The sequence below is a fragment of the Gobio gobio genome (assembly GCF_949357685.1).
Source record: "Gobio gobio genome assembly, chromosome: 11".
Taxonomy (NCBI): Eukaryota; Metazoa; Chordata; class Actinopteri; order Cypriniformes; family Gobionidae; genus Gobio; species Gobio gobio.
In genome coordinates, this window is record NC_137104.1 from 17,069,370 (window position 1) to 17,091,978 (window position 22,609).

The 22,609-nt window shown below is 38.5% G+C and overlaps 1 protein-coding gene across 1 annotated transcript; it reads left to right on the top strand.

Annotated features, from left to right (window-relative positions):
• The first annotated feature begins 16,993 nt into the window (after positions 1 to 16,993).
• On the top strand, positions 16,994 to 20,499 carry hey1 (hes-related family bHLH transcription factor with YRPW motif 1). Its single transcript, XM_079828907.1, has 5 exons — positions 16,994 to 17,232; positions 17,488 to 17,563; positions 17,682 to 17,765; positions 18,110 to 18,191; positions 18,621 to 20,499. Exons 1-5 carry the CDS (start codon positions 17,147 to 17,149, stop codon positions 19,253 to 19,255), a joined length of 963 nt encoding a protein of 320 aa, XP_079685033.1. The 5' UTR covers positions 16,994 to 17,146; the 3' UTR covers positions 19,256 to 20,499.
• The last annotated feature ends 2,110 nt before the right edge of the window (positions 20,500 to 22,609 follow it).

Below are 22,609 nucleotides of genomic sequence, written 5' to 3' on the forward strand. Positions count from 1 at the left end.
TCAAAGAGGAAAGTGCACTGATGTAAACAAAACCCAACGAGCCGAGCACATGGCGGAACGAGTGAAGGACATGCGCTGAATGAAACGCACATTCACTCTCTGACAGCAAAGGGCGCTGACGAACAGCAGAAATGCAGCCGTTTCCCCAGTAATCCTCAAACAAAACTTTATGGTGCTCATCACATAACCAAATACTTAATACTTAAAGATTTAAGGCTATTCATTTTCAAACTTAAACATTTTATATTTTAATCTTGACAAAATGACATGCCCTAGATATTGTTTGAATATGTTCTGACTGTTGTTCAGTCACACACTTTACAATAAGGCTCTATTATTTAACATTAGTTTATTCATTAACAAACTGACAATGAAAAATACTTCTAAAGCATTTATTAATCTTAGTTAAATGTAAATTTCAGCAAAATAATAACACATTGTTAAAATCAAAAGTTGTAACTGTATTATTTAATGGACCTGAGCTAACACTAACAGTTGCTTTTTTAACTAACATTATCAAAGAATAATAAACTGTAAAAATGTAGCTATTCGCTCTTTAAAGCATTAACTAGTGAGACCTTTTTGTAAATTGTTCTTTATAATTAACTTTAAAATTTAACTTTAACTATTAATAGTTTTAAATGTTTGTTTACTTCATACATTTTTGTGTATTGCTTTATATGTTTGGTTATTTTTGTTATAAGAAAGTTATATAACCTGTTATAGTATGACAACACTTTTTTTGCAACGAATTTAAATAATAATACCGTATACCGTGATAAAAGCTTCAGCAATTAATTGCAACATGAACATTTTATACCGGCACATGCCTATTCCAGACCGGAAGTTACTTTTCAGATTTTGATTAAAGATTACCACGGCAAACAATTTTTTTCTGTGTATTAACTTGCCTTAATAGGCCTTTTACACACTTCCGCATTTTTCGACCGGAAATACGTCAACGAAGTGTATTAGAACTTCCTGTTGTCGTAGCGGCAGATACACAAAATGTCAGTCGCAGTTTCTGTTGTGTTCCAGGCTGTTCGTCTTCCACCCAAAAACAGCCCTACCTTTCATTTCATTATTTTCGTGTGGATCCAAACCTGAAACCCAAATGGATACAGGCGATCCGAAGAGAGGAAGGGGACAGTTTTAATATGTCTGCAGCTGGTACTTTGCTCCGGATGATTACATTGGTGGCTGCGCCGTTCGTCGCCCGAAGAGTGGTGTTGTCCCGAGCCTATTCCCTTGGAACAATTTTACTGCTCCTTTGAGAAGGGAGTCAGTATATGTCAGAACCTTTAAACGTCCGTCTATCCAGCTACTCTTCCTTGACGTGTTTCCGGTTTTTGCGTAAATGGTCTATTGTTCACCCTAAGACCCGTAATGTGTGCTAACAAAGTAAATAAGATCGATTTAGATTTCATGAGGACTCTAAAGTTAATATATTTTATTGCAACTTCATTATTACATGTCTAATTACAAATATATTTTAAACAAAACAAGTTTCATCAGAAACTATATTAAAGTTTATTGTAGTTTTCCACAAATGCTTGCCAGTAAATTCAGCAGTACACTTTAACCATATTTCAAAGACCATAGAAGTAATTATGAAATTACATATAAAAGATACTGAAATCTTCAGTGGGTCAAAAAAAAGCACAAAGACCATAGAAGTAATTATGAAATTACATATAAAAGATACTGAAATCTTCAGTGGGTCAAAAAAAGCACATTTAAATGCAGATAACATGCAGTTAAGAATAAAAAACACTACATTCAGTTCACACTTATGCCTTTTTCTGTAATAAGTACATTCATACATATGCTTCATTTTTTAAGAAGGGAATTCTATGGTATTCAGTCCCTCCCAAGCGGCAACCTCCCGCAGTTTCTCTTGAAGCCAATACGGAAGTGACATAAACTGCAATTCATCGACTGGCCGCTAGGGACAGGCTCCAGAAGGGAGCAGAATCTCATTGAGCCCCATGTTAAAATGCCCAACTTTACAGCAGAAAAAAAAAACATGTTTACAGCCTGGTACAAATTGTGGTTTTGGTCTATACAGCTAATTTTGCCCTTCATGACAACTGTGAGGGGGGTGAATTTTTTTACAACTCATTCCTTTACATTATATAAAGCATTCAATTTCTGCATAATTAAGGGCGTGGCCACTTCGAGTGACCGGTGGATAGCCATTTTTCTGCTGTTTGTTAGTCATCGCGTCACTTCTGCTCTGCCTACGTTCCGCCTTTTTGCCCATTTTCTATTATCTGGGAGTGACGTGCGATGATGCGCTGCCAAGATGACGACGGCCAGCTCGACCCTACTTTATGCTTCAAAACTCCTCATCAGAATCCTATGGGTGACGTCACGGACACTACGTCCATATTTTTTACAGTCTATGGTCCCTCCAGAAAAACGTGATTATGCTATCGCATAATCAGCCAAAGTATACATTTATGCGGGGGCATAATCCCTGCATTTTCGTTGCAAAAAAGTCACATATATCTTAGAAAAAAGTTTAAAATTGTTGCGTTTACTTCACAAAAGAGCAGCCATTTCCCCCTATTGCCATGCTAACGTTATGAAGTGACGTAATTACGTGACGTGAACATCATCGAAAAGCAACTTTACAGTTGTAAGATTGCACTTTGTGCATTGGAAGCATTTATTTTAACAGAAGATGTCTGTTTTGTATAGCTACCTCTGTAAAACAGGAAGCACACATTTTATTTTATTTTATATTTTATTTATAATTTTTTACAGAAGTTGTAGCATATTCCTTTGGTAAAGCTACAGAACTTGTTTGACTCATCAATGTTTTGTAAGTTTGAGCCATGTGTTTATTAAGGTCGGTTGGTTGGTTAAGATGACAACTTAAATATTCCCAGCACTTTCTGTGATGTAGTATGCTTGCTTATCATAGGAAGTAATAAGAAATGACTCTTTACATTAAGGTAGTAGCCTAGTGAGAACAGGGTTTTGGGGGAATCACTTTTTTTCTCTTTTCTCTTCATCAAACCGCAGTTTTTGCAAGTTCCCGCAATTTCATTGCGTAAAAATCCCGCATCGCATTTTTTAAGAAAATGTGCCGCAAAATCAAGGATTTTTGCCCGCAACAATCACAAAAAAAATCTGCATCTTTCAGGAAGGACTGGGTATTATGTGGTTGCTAGTGTTTTTATCACATACTGTAGCTATGCAGCGGCAAAGGTGCTGTGGGTGGTTGCTAATTTTTTCTCCTATTTTATCGACAGCTAGGTGGAAATTCTAAATCTAAACACAGAAGCAATAGAATAGCAGTAGCACATCTCTCCTCAAGAAGATGCTTGTTTTAATTATCATGCATGTCTGTAGTCAAACATTGCAGGATGTTATGCGCCAAAATGTAATACTTTGGGTTAGGGTTTCTGTTTAAATCTCAAACCCAACATATTAGCAATATTAACGATACAGCCTTATCAAACAGTTTTTAGGGGGAGAGCACTGTCGCATGATATATCACACACACTCGGTGTGCATATGCATGCACAGTTGCACAGACACACACACTAACTTACACTCATGACATACAGACACCCATACCAGCCTCCTCTGATCAGAGCTGCCCCAGGGCAGGGGTTGGGCCGTGTGTGTGTGTTTTGTAAGTACAGGATTGGGAGTGTGGTGGCTACGCGTCCTCGGTAGTAATCCATGACCCCCCCCCCGCTGTCCCTCTCCTGGCCTGGGAAGCAGCAGAAGGGGGGTCTTACACACAGGGTCATCGTGCAGACAGCTGCAGGGCTGGCGGTAAGCAGCCGTTACTGCAGCCCTGTCTACGGCCAATCTCAGCCTGAGTCACACAAGCTGTCTTAACAGATACCAGGCTAGAGGGGGGTCACGGGGGGAGGGAGGGGCCCAGACTACACTCCAGACATCCATCCACTCGCACTAGCAAAAATGTTATCAAATGTTTTTTTCAATGTTTTAAAAAAAAAAAGTTCTTGGTTCCATTCCATTTTATCATTTTGCTAACATTATGGAAACGTTACTTTTGAATGTTTGCTAAATATTCTGAAACTATAAGTAACATTTAAACACCCAACTAAAATGTTTCAGGAAAAAAAGTTCCATGAACGATGTATAAATAATGTTTTTGTGCTAATGTTTTGAGAGCATTAAAACCCAGATAACTTTGAGCAAATGTTCTATTAATGTTAAACTTAAAGTTAATCGTTTCGTAAAGTTTTTTAAGAGTATGGCCCTGTATGACGTCATAAAGGGTGGAATTCCTTGTATGGCCACTTCTTCCGGATGCGCGCATGTGCACACCAACCAGAGCGAGAGCAAGAGCGTGTCGATCAACAAGCTTCATTCGGGGTACAGAAGCCGTCTGTAGCTCTGTCCTTTTGTGTTTAGACCACGAAATCAACAATGTCACTAAAGAAGTGTGTTTTTGTTTGTGAGGGAAAGATAACCTTGTTCAGCTTCCCAAATAACCCAGCATTAAGGAAACAGTGGATGCTGTTTGTTTTTCCGGAGCAGCAACAGAGTTCTGCAAGTGTGTTTGCAATGTCTGTTTTGTTGGCAATCGGCGCGCAAGTGCATATAATGTAAACAACACCGTATAGTGAATCGAAAGTTATCTAGGGATAATGTGATGATGTATTGTGTGTGTGTGTGTGTGTGCTCGTGACTCTTTAGCTCCGCCCACTGCACGCTTCCACAAGCTCGGCTGGTTTCGGAAAGAATCGGTTCAGCGTATCCGTCTTTTATAAATATGATAAAACAAAAGACTCTTCAGAGATATCAAGGTTGCAATACTCTATAGGTACTCAAGATTAACATGAGACTGGCAGAAACTGTGTGTGTTATGTACCCTTTAATAATGTATGTTCGGACAAAACCCTGATGGCCCATTTTGAGTCCGTCTTTGCTCGCAATCATTCCTCCAGAAGGCCCACCGATCCGTCCGTGCCCAGGACGAGGCACCCTCCCTGGGCTAGCCTGGGAAGTCTGAGAGCCAAAGTTCTGAGAATGTTCCGTGTTAGCTTGGTGTCTATCTGTAAGTTAGTAAACATTCTAACTTCAAGGCTTTTTAAACTCTTTTTAAACTTTAAAGCAAGGTTTTGTAAAGCGCTTTTTTTTTTACTAACTTTACTTTTATATTTTAAAACAACAATCAAATATCAATATGAAGTTCAATACAGTACATATTCAATATATGTTAAGTATTATTTATTAACACTTTATTTCAATAGTCCACTAATTATACTTAACTTTGCATCTGCATATCAACTACCATTCATTAGAGTATTAGTAGAATTTCTGCTTAAAGGAAGGGTAGGCAATTTTCGGAGAGGCTAGCAATAACCAGCTAGCTTAGAAAAGCAGGAGATCCCACCCTCCCTTCACAGCGTCTCCAAAGCCACGCCTCCTCCAAAACACATGAACGCACACAGCAGAGTTGGCAAAGCATCACAAGAGACAGCGTTAAACTACCTCATGTCTCAAAGCACATAATATTACAATAATAATGAACATAAACAACTTAAAGAGCACTGACCTGTATCACCTGACTGCTGCAGATTAATTTTGGCGTTGATAATGTTGACAGAAACGCATAAATTCGAGTCTTAAACTGCTCCTATAATGTCACAGGTTTCTATATCTTCCAAATTACGGTAGTTATGGAGTGAATGCAGCATCAGCTTGTTGTTTTGGTTTAGGAGGAACTGTAAAATGTGGCTACTGTTTTGGTTGTGGTGCTGCATTGCATGAAGCTGATGGCATGTGATGTCTGTCCGAACAGGGTGTGCAGAGGTATGAAAATGCATACATTGACAGGCAGGTAGGACATCGTATCGTTGCATTCGGACTGAATGCAATGATTGGACGAACATTTTATGGTCCTACGCCTTCCACAGACGATATATACACTCACCTAAAGGATTATTAGGAACACCTGTTCAATTTCTCATTAATGCAATTATCTAATCAACCAATCACATGGCAGTTGCTTCAATGCATTTAGGGGTGTGGTCCTGGTCAAGACAACCTGAACTCCAAACTGAATGTCAGAATGGGAAAGAAAGGTGACTGAAGCAATTTTGAGCGTGGCATGGTTGTTGGTGCCAGACGGGCCGGTCTGAGTATTTCACAATCTGCTCAGTTACTGGGATTTTCACGCACAACCATTTCTAGGGTTTACAAAGAATGGTGTGAAAAGGGAAAAACATCCAGTATGCGGCAGTCCTGTGGGCAAAAATGCCTTGTTGATGCTAGAGGTCAGAGGAGAAGGGGCGACTGATTCAAGCTGATAGAAGAGCAACTTTGACTGAAATAACCACTCGTTACAACCGAGGTATGCAGCAAAGCATTTGTGAAGCCACAACACGCACAACCTTGAGGTGGATGAGCTACAACAGCAGAAGACCCCACCGGGTACCACTTATCTCCACTACAAATAGGAAAAAGAGGCTACAATCTTGATTTCTGTTGAGACATTCATATGGTAGAGTCAGAATTTGGCGTAAACAGAATGAGAACATGGATCCATCATGCCTTGTTACCACTGTGCAGGCTGGTGGTGGTGGTGTAATGCTGTGGGGGATGTTTTCTTGGCACACTTTAGCCCCCTTAGTGCCAATTGGGCATTGTTTAAATGCCACGGCCTACCTGAGCATTGTTTCTGACCATGTCCATCCCTTTATGACCACCATGTACCCATCCTCTATTTGGGTTTCTAATTGGTTTCTTGAACATGACAATGAGTTCACTGAACTAAAATGGCCCCCAAAGTCACCAGATCTCAACCCAATAGAGCATGTTTGGGATGTGGTGGAACAGGAGCTTCGTGCCCTGGATGTGCATCCCACAAATCTCCATCAACTGCAAGATGTTATCCTATCAATATGGGCCAACATTTCTAAAGAATACTTTCAGCACCTTATTGAATCAATCTCACGTACAATTAAGGCAGTTCTGAAGGCGAAAGGGGGTCAAACACAGTATTAGTATGGTGTTCCTAATAATCCTTTAGGTGACTGTATATATATATATATATATATATGTAGCCCACTTAACTTAATGATTGCTACTTTCAACCACTTTCAAATGTTTTTATATATCTGCTAACACTTAATTTTACTGCTAACCCTAACAGTAATTCAAATCGAGCGTATAGCGTCAGTTCTGGCACGTCACGTTGGTCAAGCTCGCGTCCGCTGCTTTCAGCAGGGAATACGACATCTACCTATAGGAATACGACATCTATCACAGCATACACATATAAGCTCCTTCAGTACTATGAGCAGCTATCGCGTTTCTCCAGAGCCCATTTACCCTCCTCCATCCCCAGCTCCTCCTGGTATTCTGATTCCCCTTGAATCAGACAAAATTCCCAATTATTTTGACATTAATTATATCTGCAAATACATTATGTTGGTTCTGTTCTGTTTACCTTAAAAGGGGTTATTGCTGCTCTCCCTGCTCTTATTCATGCTAGGCTGCATGGATACGCAGGGAGTTCTTGCCCAGAACAGAACCATGCCGCCAATCCAAACTGTATGCTAATAGTCAATCAATCATCTTTGACGATAGTGGTCCTGGCAGAACTGACTCTAATGTCAACTTATTCTACTAACAGACTACTAATACTCTAATGAGAGTTAGTCGACATGTAGTTGCAAATTAATGAGTTAGTTGACATGTATTTGCAAAGTTACTTATAGTTAGTAAAAATTGGACTATCGAAATGTATGTGTAACCATTTATTTTTATTTAAATTAAATGTAATGACTTGCTTACATTCAAATTACAATTCTGCATCCTGTTTGCTCCCTCAATTAAAATTCAGAAATTGATTAGGAGACACCCAATAACCAAAGGCATTAGGTATCCTTGATTTAAAATCCATGTACGTTGCATTTGTTTCTCAAAAACGAGTCAACATTATCACAACACTTATTAGTCTTGAGGATTTCTTTTATGATTCGAGGCTTGACATTCATCGCATCGTATGGGGCACTACATGAACATTCTCCTAATCTTCTCTTTCTCATTTTCCATGGAAAAAATAAAGTTAGAGAAGTTTGGAACGTCATGAGGGTAAGTACACAATGACGGAATTTTCATTTTTGGATGAACGAACCCTTTAAACTCCAACGTTTCAGCCCATGACATATATCTGTAAACGGAGTCATGTGAAAACTCAACGTGATGTAAAAATAGCACATTTCCAGAGTTCCCACAACTCTACTTTCAGTCATAACAAGGGCAGAGAGTGGCCAATGTTTCATCTTGCATGCTCAGTATTACAGGAACTTCTGAGCCGAGGTTTCGGAGGCTAGTGAGAGCGGTGAGAGTGAAACCCCAGTGTTTGTGTTACCGAAGCACTGGGACCTTTAGAAAACAGACTGTCAGAGCTGAGCAGTGGCAGTGGAGCAGCCTGTCACGTTAATGACTGCATAAACACTAATCAGACTATCTAAATCTTACCTTCACGACCTCTATAGGCTCACGCGTCACTCAAAACTCCTCACACACAACCGATTAGCCTAACAAAGAGTGTGAGTTTTAGCAAAAGGTAAACTTAGGCCAAGCCTTCTCACTTTCACAAACCGAATCTTATACTGAAACAACACTCTGAAGTGTTAGTTGAGAAAGTTTCCTGGTTTGTGCTATTTCCAATGGCCAAGTGAAATGTATTATTGTATTGCAAACTCCGCCATTAAACCTGTCTATACCTGTCAAATGCAATAAAACCACAGTCAGCAGAGTAAGATCGCATTACTTGTGATCATCTCTGGACGGAAACTGAAGTATATTGGGTAAATCTCAGAGCTTTAAGATGTCAAGCATTTAGTCTGTGACCACTGACAGTCCCGTGATGTTTATGAGGCAAGTGTGACCCCGCAGCTGCTGTCAGTGATCAAACTCACAGCTCCGCAAGACTGAAACACATCAGGTCAAACACTTGCACTGTTAAATAAGCAGACTTGTGTGCGTATGTGTGTGTTGAAGGAATCTGGAGAAAGCATAGACTGTATTGACAACACCTGCCCAGTTACTTTAAAGAGGCGAGAGCCAGAAAAGGGCGCCTGTATGGGTGAATCTTACCAAAAAGTCCAGGTCATATTTCACAATATTCTTCTTCTTTTTCTTCTCATACTTCTTTTTCTTCTCAAGAAAGTGATACAAAAAGAAACTAACGAGTATTCCTGAAAGCCTAATAATAAATACTTTTGACTTGCTAACTTTATCGTAGCCTGGGATTTCGCAACCCGTTCTCACTCCCAAGGCGTCAAAATGTGAAGCAAGTGCCTTCCGCGTCACATTGAAGACGCTAAAGGTACCCCTAGGCGTCACTATATCGACGCTCAAGGTACTCAATTGATTTAAATGAGAAACCTTTGGCATCATACATAGACGCGTTGGGCATGAGAACGTTATCGTCATGATAAAATTATATATTGGGTTATAATTTTGCCATTATGTTGGAGTGTGATTCTCAATTTAATCAGCCAGCATCATTTTATTTACATTTATTTTATTTGCGCTATTTAGACACGTTTGAACATGTAACCCATCCCATCCCTAAACCTACCCATTTGTGTATTATATGATATAAAACACAGATATAACAGGCAGATACGACTGCAGGCAGAATTTATTCAAAAAGTACAAATATTCCTAGTGTTCCGAGGCCAAACGATTGATTTGTGTGAAGAAAATCCCCAAAAACGATCAGCGTCTGCATCCACCAAATCATGCACACATTCAAATTTCAAAAATTGCCGCCCCGAAGAAACGTTATACCAGCTTTGATTGTGAAATTGCATTGGCTCTCGTGTGTCTCGTGACCAATTGCGTCATTACGTCAGCTTTGATTGTAAAATGTCATTGGCTTTTGTGTGTCTTGTGACGGATTGCGTCATGTTAAAGAGTCGTGAATCATTTGAATGAGATATGACTGAAGCCCAATTTATTCTTCTGCGTCAATTTTCATTTATACTTCTGCGTCCTTGTCTGCGTCAACGTGCAGTTACACATGCAGAGGGATCATGTGTACCCCTGAGGGAGGGGTTCTGGCAGACCAATCATACCCCTTTTCCACCAAGGCAGTGCTGGTGCTGGTTCGGAGCCAGAGCCTAGTTTCAAATCGGTTCTTTGTCTTTCCACACCCAAAGCACCAGCTCCGAACTAGGAATGGGCAACAGTGGTCGAGTAATCGAGTACTCGAACGTGACAGCGACCATCGATCATGAGAACGATGATCGCCCTGACTTTAAAAAAATATATTTGTCTTTTTTATTGGTTATTGCGTCATTTTGCGCGGTACCTGAGGTCTGATTGGTTAGCGTTATACAGCACGCCTCCAGACCGCGTCGAAATAAAGTGAAACTGAGGCGTGCACTGCAGTGATGTCTGGAATCACTGTGATCATTAAATGGTTAGTGCAATATGTGCAGCGCCAATCTGTCATAGCCAACATGGCATTATAATGAGAACACGATGGAAATAGAAAGCTGTAAATTCTCTGTGCTTAGAACACTCAGACTAGCGCGTGAAGTTCATGTGTGCATTCGCGTCCTTTTGTGTTGATTTAAGTTGTAATAGGTTCATATTAATCTGAAATAGGGTGCTTTTGGTTGAGTTTATTAACCAGCTAGCAAGCTCTGCAGGGTGGTGTTATTTCACAGTTTCAGCTCAAATGCAATGCTCGATATTACTGACTTGGTTATTTGAGACGGTCATTTTATAAAGATGTTTCTTTTTCAAAGACATTTATGCATCATAATCTAGCAGTTATTTTTTTGTTTTATATGTTCATGTTTTCATGTCACGTTTGTATTTGTCAACAACCATTTTCCTAACAGTATTTTCATTATCTCACTGACGGACATGCCCCGCCCCCTGCACACGCCCCGCCCCCGAGTACTCATTTTTGAGACCTATCAATGATCGAAATGAGAAATTGACAAAAATGCCCATCCCTACTCTGAACCAGAAAAAGTGGTTCTTAAGTAGCACCAAAACATTGCTGGTCTAGAAGTAAGAACCGCTTGCGGCTGGGGGCAGGGTTACCAAACTTGTGACTGCCATTTTTGAAATAGCAGCTAATGGAGCTAATAGTGGCTCATAATTGTAATCTCCGTCTATATACAAATCACGGTGAGCTACACGAATGCGTTGGATTCGCTGTGTTTTGATGCCGATGTAGGATCGTAAAGCCATGTGTGTCAATAGTAACGCAACGTTCACCATTGTTGATGGAAGGCTGGTTTGTTTCAGTGTTTGTGTTTCCCGCTGCCTCGCTAGTGTTGCTGAGAAAGAGACGTATACAGTGACGCAAGACCTGGCTCTGTGGTGGCTCTAGCATGTGGAAAGGCAAACCAGTTCTTAGAAGGCTCAAATTATAAATAGGGCTTTAGCTTCTTCATTTTGACGCGGAAGGCACTTGACCATGCTTCAGATTTTGACACCATGGGAGTCAGAATGGGTTGGATTTCATTATTATTTTATTTTTTTATTTTCATTTTTTCTCACTTTTATTGTTATTTCTTTTTTTACAGTTCACAGTATTGAACATTTATTTGAATGTACTCAGTTGCTTTATTGAAAATAAAGCAAAAATCTGAATAGTAGGCTCATTTAAACAAGAAATTCTTCTCTTAGCTTCACTCTGTCCTGTGTGCATTTACTCCTCCCCATCATACTTTCCCCTGTCAGGTTTCAGTCCCTCTGTAGTTCCAGACAGACAGAGACGGGTGGTGGGCCGGTCCGCTGCATGGGGCTTTTTCCGGTTGCGTCTGCTGCCCTGCTGCTGGCCCTGAGAGATTGATTTCACGGCTCAGGCAGGCCCTGGAGATCCCAACTCACACTGCTGTCAAACAGCCTGCCCTCTGACCCCCTGCATTACGCAGGTCACGGGGCGGCGCTCTCCCAGGCTGCCCGCACAAAGGCAAATATGCTGCCATTTTGTCAGGCCAAAGGTCAACTACTCGCATGTTTTGATCACTGGTAACTTTATCAAATTAGAAACTACAGAAGTGAGAAGTACTCTCAAGGCTGTGTGTGTGCGGGGTGTGTTTGTGTGTGTGTCTACCAGCACGGATACATGTGTCTGAATATGTCTGTTCAGACCTGACATCTATAGTGTTTCCCAAGCTTTTTTAGAGTGTACCCAAAAAAGTTGGTGTTAAGTATCAAGTTTGTCTCAGGCGTTTCTCCTAAAAATCCACATGCAGTAGGAGTTATAAATTTAATAGCATATAGTTCATATTGAAATCTTGAATTTATACTATATTTATATTGATAACGGTATATATATATATATATATATATATATATATATATATATATATATATATATATATATATATATATATATATATATATATATATATATATATATTGATACTGGTGTATCCTGAGCAGTTTGAGATATTGGTGAGATCACTTCAGAATCTCTAGAGGAGACCCATTACTGATGCAGAAGGCTCCAAAATATCATGTCTAGGAGAAACTTAATTTTTTTTTAAATTATTATTAATTGAAAGAAATCAAATTACTTTTTACCTATTTTTTTTTGGCATTACATTTTTATTTTTTTGTCCACATAATATACAAATTACCATTCAGAATATAAGAGTCTCTTATGCTCACCAAGGCTGCATTTATTTAATCATAAATAAAGTAAAAACATTCATAATGTGAAATGTTAATCGTTTTTTTTTCTAATATTTTTATTCAAATAGTCTATTATTACGTTCTATTTTAATATATTATAAAAAATGTCATATATTCATGTGATAGCAAACATGATGTTTTATCAGTCATTACTCCAGTCTTCAGAGTCACATGACTCTTCAGAAGTCATGTTAAAAACAGTTGTGCTGTTTAATATTTTTTGTAGAAACCGTGATACTTTTTTCAAAAGGTCAAAAGAGCAGCATTTATTTGAAATAGAAATCTTTTGAACCATTATAAATGTCTTAACTGTCACTTTTAATGGTGAATATTTGTTTTATATATATAAATAAAGGTATTAAAAAATTGTATTACCCAAATTTTTTAAATTCTATTTTTCTTTGGTGCATTGTACAATCTGTCTGCCAAAGCTTTGCTATTTCTTACATACTGACACACACACAAACACACACACACACACACACACACACACACACACACACACACACACACACACACACACACACACACACTACTAAATATGCAGACAGGAGATGAAAGCATGAAAGTTCAGAGACCCTTTTCCACCCGGACCACAGTCCCATGGCTGCTGTGGATGACCACCCACCTCGAGTCACTCGACGACTTAAAACACCTAATTACAAGCAACTGCGTCTTACATATGTGATCATATCGCGCCAATATCAACCTCATATCAACGACCAAGAAATCCATCAAAAATCATTCATCACACACCTAAAAATGACTTGGTTTAATAAAAGCAGCCATTAATAACTCTAAATCTCAGCCTAACAAAATAGCTAAGCCATCAAAGCAGCCTTGTTCCAATTTTTAGGGAAGACAATAAGGGTGAACCGCTTAATGTTGTATACTAAGTTTGAATATTTCGGCTGTCACAGAGTGTAGTTGGTATAATGCAAGGCTACTGGAAAAAAGGACACAAATATGGGAGGTGACATCCGACAGATCATCATTATGACACTTCCTCAAAGCGGTAGTGCATTGATGCGTAATTTCGTGGAAGAGGAAAGATCTTGCAATGCTCGGGGGGGTCAAAGTTGGATGACTTCAAAAGCATCTTTGCCACTCGGATGAGAGTATAATCCGTCTTTATGTGTGTACACACACAGGCAGACTCCCACAAACACGCACAAATGGCACAATGCAAGGTGTCACATGTATCTTAGAGAATAAAGCTCCACTTCCTCTCTCAGTGAGAGAAACAAAGCCGCTCTTCCTCTTCTGTGTGGACTGAATGCATTGCTATTTATAAACAATAACATGTCCCCCTGCTGCTCCTCCTGAGGAGGACAGGATTGTTTAACACATTGTTTCAGGGACCTGAACATCTGTCTGCGCAAAACGCACGACGCCACAGCACAGCGTGAGGCAGCGGCAGCCAGACAGTCTGCAGCGATGCGATCAGAGACCTGTCGCCCTCTTTTCTCAAAAGACTCCATAGAACATGCAGGAATACAAGCCGTTTTGTGGAACACTGATGCTGATAAATGAGCTGTGATCCTCCACATAGGCTGACACATAACTCCTAAAAAGCAGCGTGTCCGTTTTAAACCATCGTCTGCGCTCCTTGTGGGTAGACTAGGCTTCTTGGCATGGACATAAAGAGTTTGAAATGAAAACATGGCGACATGGAGACCCACTCGGAGGAGCAAAAACCTCAAGCTTGGAATGAGAAGAGGCTCTGGCATGCCTTGTGGGGGGAAATACTGTTGTGTTGTGGGCCCACACCTTCAAAAGGGAGCACTAATCACAACATGTGATGAGACACAAGAACAAAGACGAACGTCAGTAGAAAATAACAGCGTGGGAAACCTCTGTGAACTTGAGTTACAGCGACAAAAAGAGCCACCCCCGTCCCCAAGCACATAGAAAAACACGCTTACGCGTACAAACACGGCGGCCCGTGATCCACCCCGCTGCCACCCCTCTCGGAGGAAGTTCATCCATGCCGTCGAGCCGAAGCTGGTAGCAATAACAACATGAAATCAGCCAAAGAGCTTCCTCTCATTCATGTATGCAGAACCGATGACAATTAAGCATGATGTGCACGGGCTGATAAGGATCCAGCTGCGACATATCAGCCCACAGCACACATCAACACGTACTTGCTCTGTTCTATTGATTAGGAGCCCTGCTGATGCTCTTGCTACCTTAGGCAATATGGTCAATAAATGATGGTTTTCATGTTTGCTTCAATGTACACTCTAAAAGGGTTGTTTTAACCCATGTTTGGGTCAAATATGGACAAACCCAACAATTGGTTTCATTTTTATTTTAAACCCAATGGTTGGGTTTGTCCATATTTGACCCAAACATAGGTTAAAACAACCCAAAATTGTTTTTAAACATTATTTAGTGACCTGTGATTTAGTTCACAGGTGTTCATACTCCCTATAGTCCTTGATTTTTAATGTTGCAGATATTTGTTGTTTGTTGCAAAAATACAGAAGACTTGAATTGAATTTGAACTGATCCAGATTCATAATTAAAATATCATGAAATATTTGCATGTATAAACTGTATATATATATTTATATAATTTATGTATATAAATTATATATATTTTATATATAAATATAAAAAAATTATTAAATATATATATATATATATATATATATATATATTTATATATATATATATATATATATATATATATATATATATATATATATATATATATATATATATATATATATATATATATATATATATATATATATATATATATATATATATATATATATATATTAAGCAATATTTTAGGTCAAAATGGAAATAAAAATGAGGTTATAAATGCACTATATATAATGATTATTCAATAATTGGGAAAAATTGGCAAAAATAGATTTTTAGCTGGAATACAGCATATTACATTATGATTTCAATTTTAACTATATGTATTTTGTTTTTAATTTAACATTCAATTATTAATTTGTATTTACTATTTGTATGGCAATTGGTTTTATTTCAAAGTGTCATATATATATATATATATATATATATATATATATATATATATATATATATATATATTAAGCAATATTTTAGGTCAAAATGGAAATAAAAATGAGGTTATAAATGCACTATATATAATGATTATTCAATAATTGGGAAAAATTGGCAAAAATAGATTTTTAGCTGGAATACAGCATATTACATTATGATTTCAATTTTAACTATATGTATTTTGTTTTTAATTTAACATTCAATTATTAATTTGTATTTACTATTTGTATGGCAATTGGTTTTATTTCAAAGTGTCATATATATATATATATATATATATATATATATATATATATATATATATATATATATATATATATATATATATATATATACACACATATATATTTAAAAAATATTTGCATGTATAAACTGTATATATATATTTATATAATTTATAATGTATATAAATTATATATATTTTATATAAATATAAAAAAATCTTAAATAAATACATGCACACACACACACACACACATATATATATATATATATATATATATATATATATATATATATATATATGACACTTTGAAATAAAACCAATTGCCAAATTAATAATTGAATGTTAAATTAAAAACAAAATACATATATATACATATATAAACGTTTAGAAATTGAATTAAAGAATTATGAAAAAATATTGTCTATTTGAATTGTATTTTTATTCATTTATATTGTTATATTGGCAGAGTAAATTATTATTATTATTATTATTACATTAAAATAGTAATAGTAGAATAATATAATATGTACTTGACGAGCTTATTGCAAGTGGAAAACCCTCGGGATATTGCTGAGTACTTGTTGCGCATGGTCTGTTTTAATTGCAGTGCACCTTTGGGAATGCCGTCAAAGAAGGTACATGTTTGAGCTTCATGGAGTAGCCTACATTTAGACTTGGTAGCTTCCTCGTACACACTGCACTCCTTCGGATGAGTTAGTATTAGATTACAGGTTCACACGCTCACTCGCAGACCGCCCGTCGCCCCAACCAATTGCCCCATTCATTCCAGCGCCGGAGACGGCCGTCGCCCCTGATTGGTTATCAGCGTTCTGCTAAGAAACTTTCCCACGGCTTGCGCGTGCTGACAGCCGGCCAGCCACTCCTTTCAGCTGGGCTAGACAACACAAGCACCGGCGGAACCCGGGGGCGGAGCTCCGCTCTCACGGACGAACATTCTATTGGCCCTATGTTAAGCATATTCAAAAAGCGGGGCGGGGCTAAACTGGGACGTTGACAACCGACATGCCACTCAACCCCAGACTTGTTCGTTGATTGGCTATCCACGAGCTTAGCCACGCCTGTCTTGGCGAGCTGCGGAGTTGAAATGATACCGTGGGAAAGCTTGTCGGTTCATACGGATGAACTTCTGTCTCACCTGACACACGCTGAGGATACGCTCTCTAATATTATCGAAAAATGAAGAGAAATCACGATTTTAGCTCCTCGGACAGTGAGCTCGATGAGAATATCGAGGTGGAGAAGGAGAGTGCTGACGAAAATGCGTAAGTTAGCTTATTTACTGGAGTAGGCTTGCTTATTTTGTAATGAAACGTTTAACGTGCGACACGAAGAAAATGTAATGTGCGCACATTTAAAAAATGTAGATGTATAATCATTCTAAATCAAATGTCTGTCAACTAAATTAGCCTATGTGGAATATTAACAGGAAAATCGTTTCCTTTAGATGTTGGTCAGAATTATAATTTCATACTAAGTATCAAATGTATTGTGTTCTTATGCCTGTTTTGTTTTTAAAGCGGTGTGAATTCTCCACTCGGATCAATGTCTCCCTCCACAACCTCTCAAGTGCAAGCGAGAAAACGTCGCAGAGGGGTAAGAGCGTTTTTCTTTTAAACAAATCACGAAAACTGAATCTGTAACGCTGAATAAATGACGCTAGTTTCCTTAAATGACTGCATAAATAATGATTTCACAATCTGTGTACGTCCAGATCATTGAGAAGCGCCGCAGGGACCGGATAAATAACAGCCTGTCTGAGCTGCGCAGGCTGGTGCCCAGCGCGTTTGAGAAACAGGTGAGTGTCAATCAATCAGCACCTGACTGACTTACATCTGCAATCAAATGTCTAGGTGCTGGAACTGTCTATGTAAATATCTTTAAGAGATTAAATTCCTGAAAAAGTCCTGAAATGTTGGCATGAGTGGTTTGGTTTAGTCCTGTATTAACAGAGGACTCATTGAGACCCTTAAGATTTGTGATTAAAGTTTTTTTGAATATCCCAATTTTTGGGATACATACAACTTTGCACATGTGCTTTAAAATAAATTTGACAAAATCAGACAAAAATCCTCTTTATCAGACATTTAGCCATTTAAGTCTTATCACTCAACTCATCAACACATTTGTCCTTGTTCTCAGGGCTCGGCTAAACTAGAAAAAGCTGAAATTTTGCAGATGACGGTGGATCATTTAAAGATGCTTCATGCAGCTGGAGGAAAAGGTACGTTTATTTTAAAGAAAGTACACTTTGAGTAACACTTGTTGATTAACAATTTGTACTTATATTACAAATATAATAAGCATACGCTTTTTATACGCTTATCAAAACGTTTCTAACCATTTGAATGTGCAACGATTTGTTGTCATAGAGTCTTACCAAAAAATCCTGGCAGGTTTATTGTTGTATGTAGTCTTTCATTATGTGATCATCCAAAGTTTGGGAATCTGCTCAAGGAAATTCCCCACACTGAAAATAATTACTAACCCATACATGACTGCAACTTTTAATCTCTGTTGTTTATCTAGTGTCATGTCAGTTTCACTCTCAGCCCCTCCCAATGTGATCTATTAACCGCACAGTGTTTCCTGTCATGAGCTGTAATCATTATCAGATCAGATCACTCACCAGCTCTCTGTCTCTCTCACACAGGTTACTTTGATGCTCACGCGCTGGCCATGGATTACCGCGGGCTGGGTTTTCGCGAGTGTCTGGCAGAGACGGCGCGTTACCTCAGTATCATCGAGGGCCTGGACAACACTGACCCCCTCCGGATCCGCCTGGTTTCACACCTGAACAGTTACGCCTCCCAGAGAGAAGCTCATTCGGGTTTGGGCCACTTGGCATGGGGCTCTGCATTCGGGACGCCGCCCGGCCACCTGGCCCACCACCTCCTCCTGCAACAGCAGCAGCAGGGGGCGCCACTCCCGCGCAGCACCAGCAGCCCTCCATCCTCGAATTCTTCATCGCCCTCCTCCTCATCTCCATCCGCTTCCTCCACAGAGCCGCACGCCCCCAGCAGGCTGACCGGCACGGTGATCAGCGAGGCGGGGCAGACAGGACCGCTGAGGGTGCCGCCCAGTACCTCCCTGCCCCCTGGGCTCACACCACCCACCACATCCAAGATTTCTCCGCCCCTCCTGACGTCACTTTCGAGCCTGTCAGCGTTTCCCTTCCCGCTGAGCGCATTTCCTCTGCTGTCCCCGAGTTCGCTGGGCCCCGCGACGCCCTCCAGCAGCCTGGGGAAGCCCTATAGGCCTTGGAGCATGGAAATAGGGGCCTTCTGAACTCGCTGTGAACAGACAGTCAGTTAGAAATGACTTTTCTCTGTAACATCTGACTATTTCAAAGAGGTGGACAGAACCGCAGAATTCCTCTCTGTACAAAGGGGGAAAAGCGAATACAGAACCGTTGTACTTATTCGAATGACCCTGTCTTTTGAAATTGTCCCGTCTCAGGTTGAGCAGAAATAAGTTCTGGAGATGGTCGGGATCTCGCACATCAAATCAAGTTCTTTTGTGCCGCAGTGGAGAAAGGAATGCAGAGAGAGAGGGAGAGAGAGAGATGGCTGTTAATGGAGTTTAACTTAAACCAGATTTAATTATATACAGATAATAAAGTGTGTTATATATTTGCATCCTATAACTTCTCCTCCAGAATAAAAGACAGGATTAGATTTTTTTGTTGTTTTTTGGGGGGGGGGGATTCAGCATTTCCATGAAATTGGAAAATACTATGCAATGAAGTTGAGGTTTTCCAACTTTCTATCTGCAAATATACAAAGCCTATGCAACCGAACCTGTATTCCTCAGCTGAGTATACTTTATTTTTTTATGAAGATTTTAAGTCATTTTGGTCAGTGACCTGCAGGGTGTGTTTATTTGTTACAAATGTATGAATGAGTTTGTTGTTTGCAGGGATGGACCACTGGTACACCTTTACGGAGACAATCTAAATAGACAATCTGTCAGAACTGCACTAATTTAATTGTAGCAAAGGCACTGTTAGGTTTGTTAGCAGAATTGAGCGCTTATGGACACGTTCACCCTTCATGCCCCAAATCATCTCTCTCGCTCTCTCTCTCTCTCTTAGTTAACTGTACTTTGGAAAACCAGATTGTTTTTATGGTAATAGGGAATTTGCACTGGCAAATCAGATAAGATTAGGGGAATAGATAGTACTGGAAGAGATGATGTGGTACTGTGCCTGTCCCTCACTAACCTGTGTGACTTTCCTGTAATAAAAGGATACATGTAGCTAATAACCCTGGATTTGTGTGCTCATGTTATGATTTTTGACAGTCATAGACACACTCAATACTGCGAATGCACAATATATTGGTACCATAAGAGCATATGAGATATTTTTGGCTTTGCATGCTCATTTCTCCTATTTCTACATTTATATTAACTGTCTACATCTAACGCTCAATTAAAATGAATCTTTAAAAACACTTAGAATGTGATAATAATGTTGAATGTAATTTTTAATATTTATTTTTCATACTGTACATTATAATGTTATGATGGCTAAATTCAATCGTTTTTTTGTTTTATTTTTAATTTAATTAGATAATTAAATTAATGATTTTGGATATATTTAGATTTTATTTTTTGTAATATAATATAATATTAAAATATTGTCCATAACATAAAAATAATGAACTATCTATTTTTCAAACTATATTTTATTATGTTGTGATGCCTAAATTCAGTTTTAGTATTTAAATCATATTTTGTGTAATAATTTTTATTAATTTTATATTTATTTAGATACATTAAAAAAATTATGATTATTATATAATTTAAATATAAATTAAACTATCAGTTTTTCATTCTGTACATATCAAAGTTGTGATGCCTAAATTCAGTTTTAACATTTAAACTGATTGATTTTTATTATATTTATTTAGATAATATCATTTAATTTTAATATTGGCCATGATATGAAAATAATTATCAGCTTATTGATATCAGCCAGACATTTAAAATTGGTGCATTCCTAATCAAAATAATGACATATTTTTGTAACAAAATGACCATATTTACTGACATATAAATCAAAACGTCTATTATATGCAAACAGTCACAGTAAACCTGCATTCATACATTTTCATCGTCCGGAATTGTTGCTGTGTTTGAAATGTTCCAGCCACCCCTGTCTTTCACAGGTGGATATATACATAAATAGGCCTTACATATGATTTAATGTTTTGGGGAAGAATAGTTCCTTTCATGGGAGCGAGATGAGGCGCTGCACATTTCTATAGGCTTGAACCAGTGCCTGTATGCGTGCGTTTTGAACTGATATCAAACACGGCCCAGGGGCCTCTCTGTGGCCTCTCTATGTATCCAGGAAGCCATTAACAGCCAAGGGATATCCTGGACAATAGCAGCCTGGCTGGCCTGGACTGCACAGGGAGGAAAGAGAGAGGTAAAGAGCAAGAAGAGAGGGAACGAGAGAGAAGGAAAAGTAGGAGGAGAGGGCCGCACAGTGCAGCTTTGTCCCAAAGCAATCACAGCAGCTCACTGAGCTCCTGGTGTGGAGCACTCCCACGCCACCACGGGTACTATACTTCCAGCCAAACCCGTAAAACAGATTCCCACCTACACACAGCACACTGCCAACACACTTCTTTATTTCTCTAGCTGCCTTTAAATCCATATTAGCGGCTTTTATCGCATGTTTTTCCACTCATTCCCCCTAGAGACGATGGATTCCCTAAAACTGGAATATTAAGGAGCCTAGATACTGTAGCAGTAATGGCTAGGCTTGGAATAGCACACTACCCATACTATTAATGCAGCATGCAAATTGTATACATAAAATACCTGGATGATCATGATTTGTCGAAATATGCAGTATACAGCAGAGCATACTGTGTTTGGCATTCTATCCCAAAACACGAAATACTTGATGAATGGACCAGAAATAATTTGTAATTGTTTAGCGATTTACATTCTTGACTCATTATTGGATTGAATTATCAAAAGTTTTTACATAAAATTGGTTGCAAAATGATTGTATGTACAAGATGACAGCTGTGTGAAACTTGCTGAATTGTGCATGTATATAATTAGGTCAACAATAACAATGTATGCCTGTATTGAATATGTATGCTTATATTTGCATATTAGATAATGTTTTAAGAAATATTAATCAGGACTGTATATGCTGTGCAGTAGCCTATTCAGTAATCCATGTACTAGTGTACTACCAATAACCTAGGCCATGTTTGAAATGGAATAGGCCTAACTTAGTAGCTACTACCTTTTTATATTGTATGTGTATATATATTCGATGATTAACATTTAAAGCAGTATCCCAGTCAACAAAAACATGATCTAAGAAGGGTTTGCTACCGTTCACATTAAGTTATGAAGACTAAAACGTTTGAGGTGAAAAAAAAACATTCCATGAACGATGTTAAAATAACACTTTTGTTATCGTTTGCTAACGTTTTGAGAACATTATTAAAGCCCAGGTAACTTTGAACGAACGTTCTACTAATGTAACAGGGAAAACGTTTTAATTAATTGTTTATAACTTAGAGAGAACCTTGCCAGAACGTTGGTCAAAGTTCTGAGAACACGACTTTAGGCTACTAGCTTACTTCTTGTTCATCCCTTACCTAGCTTCAT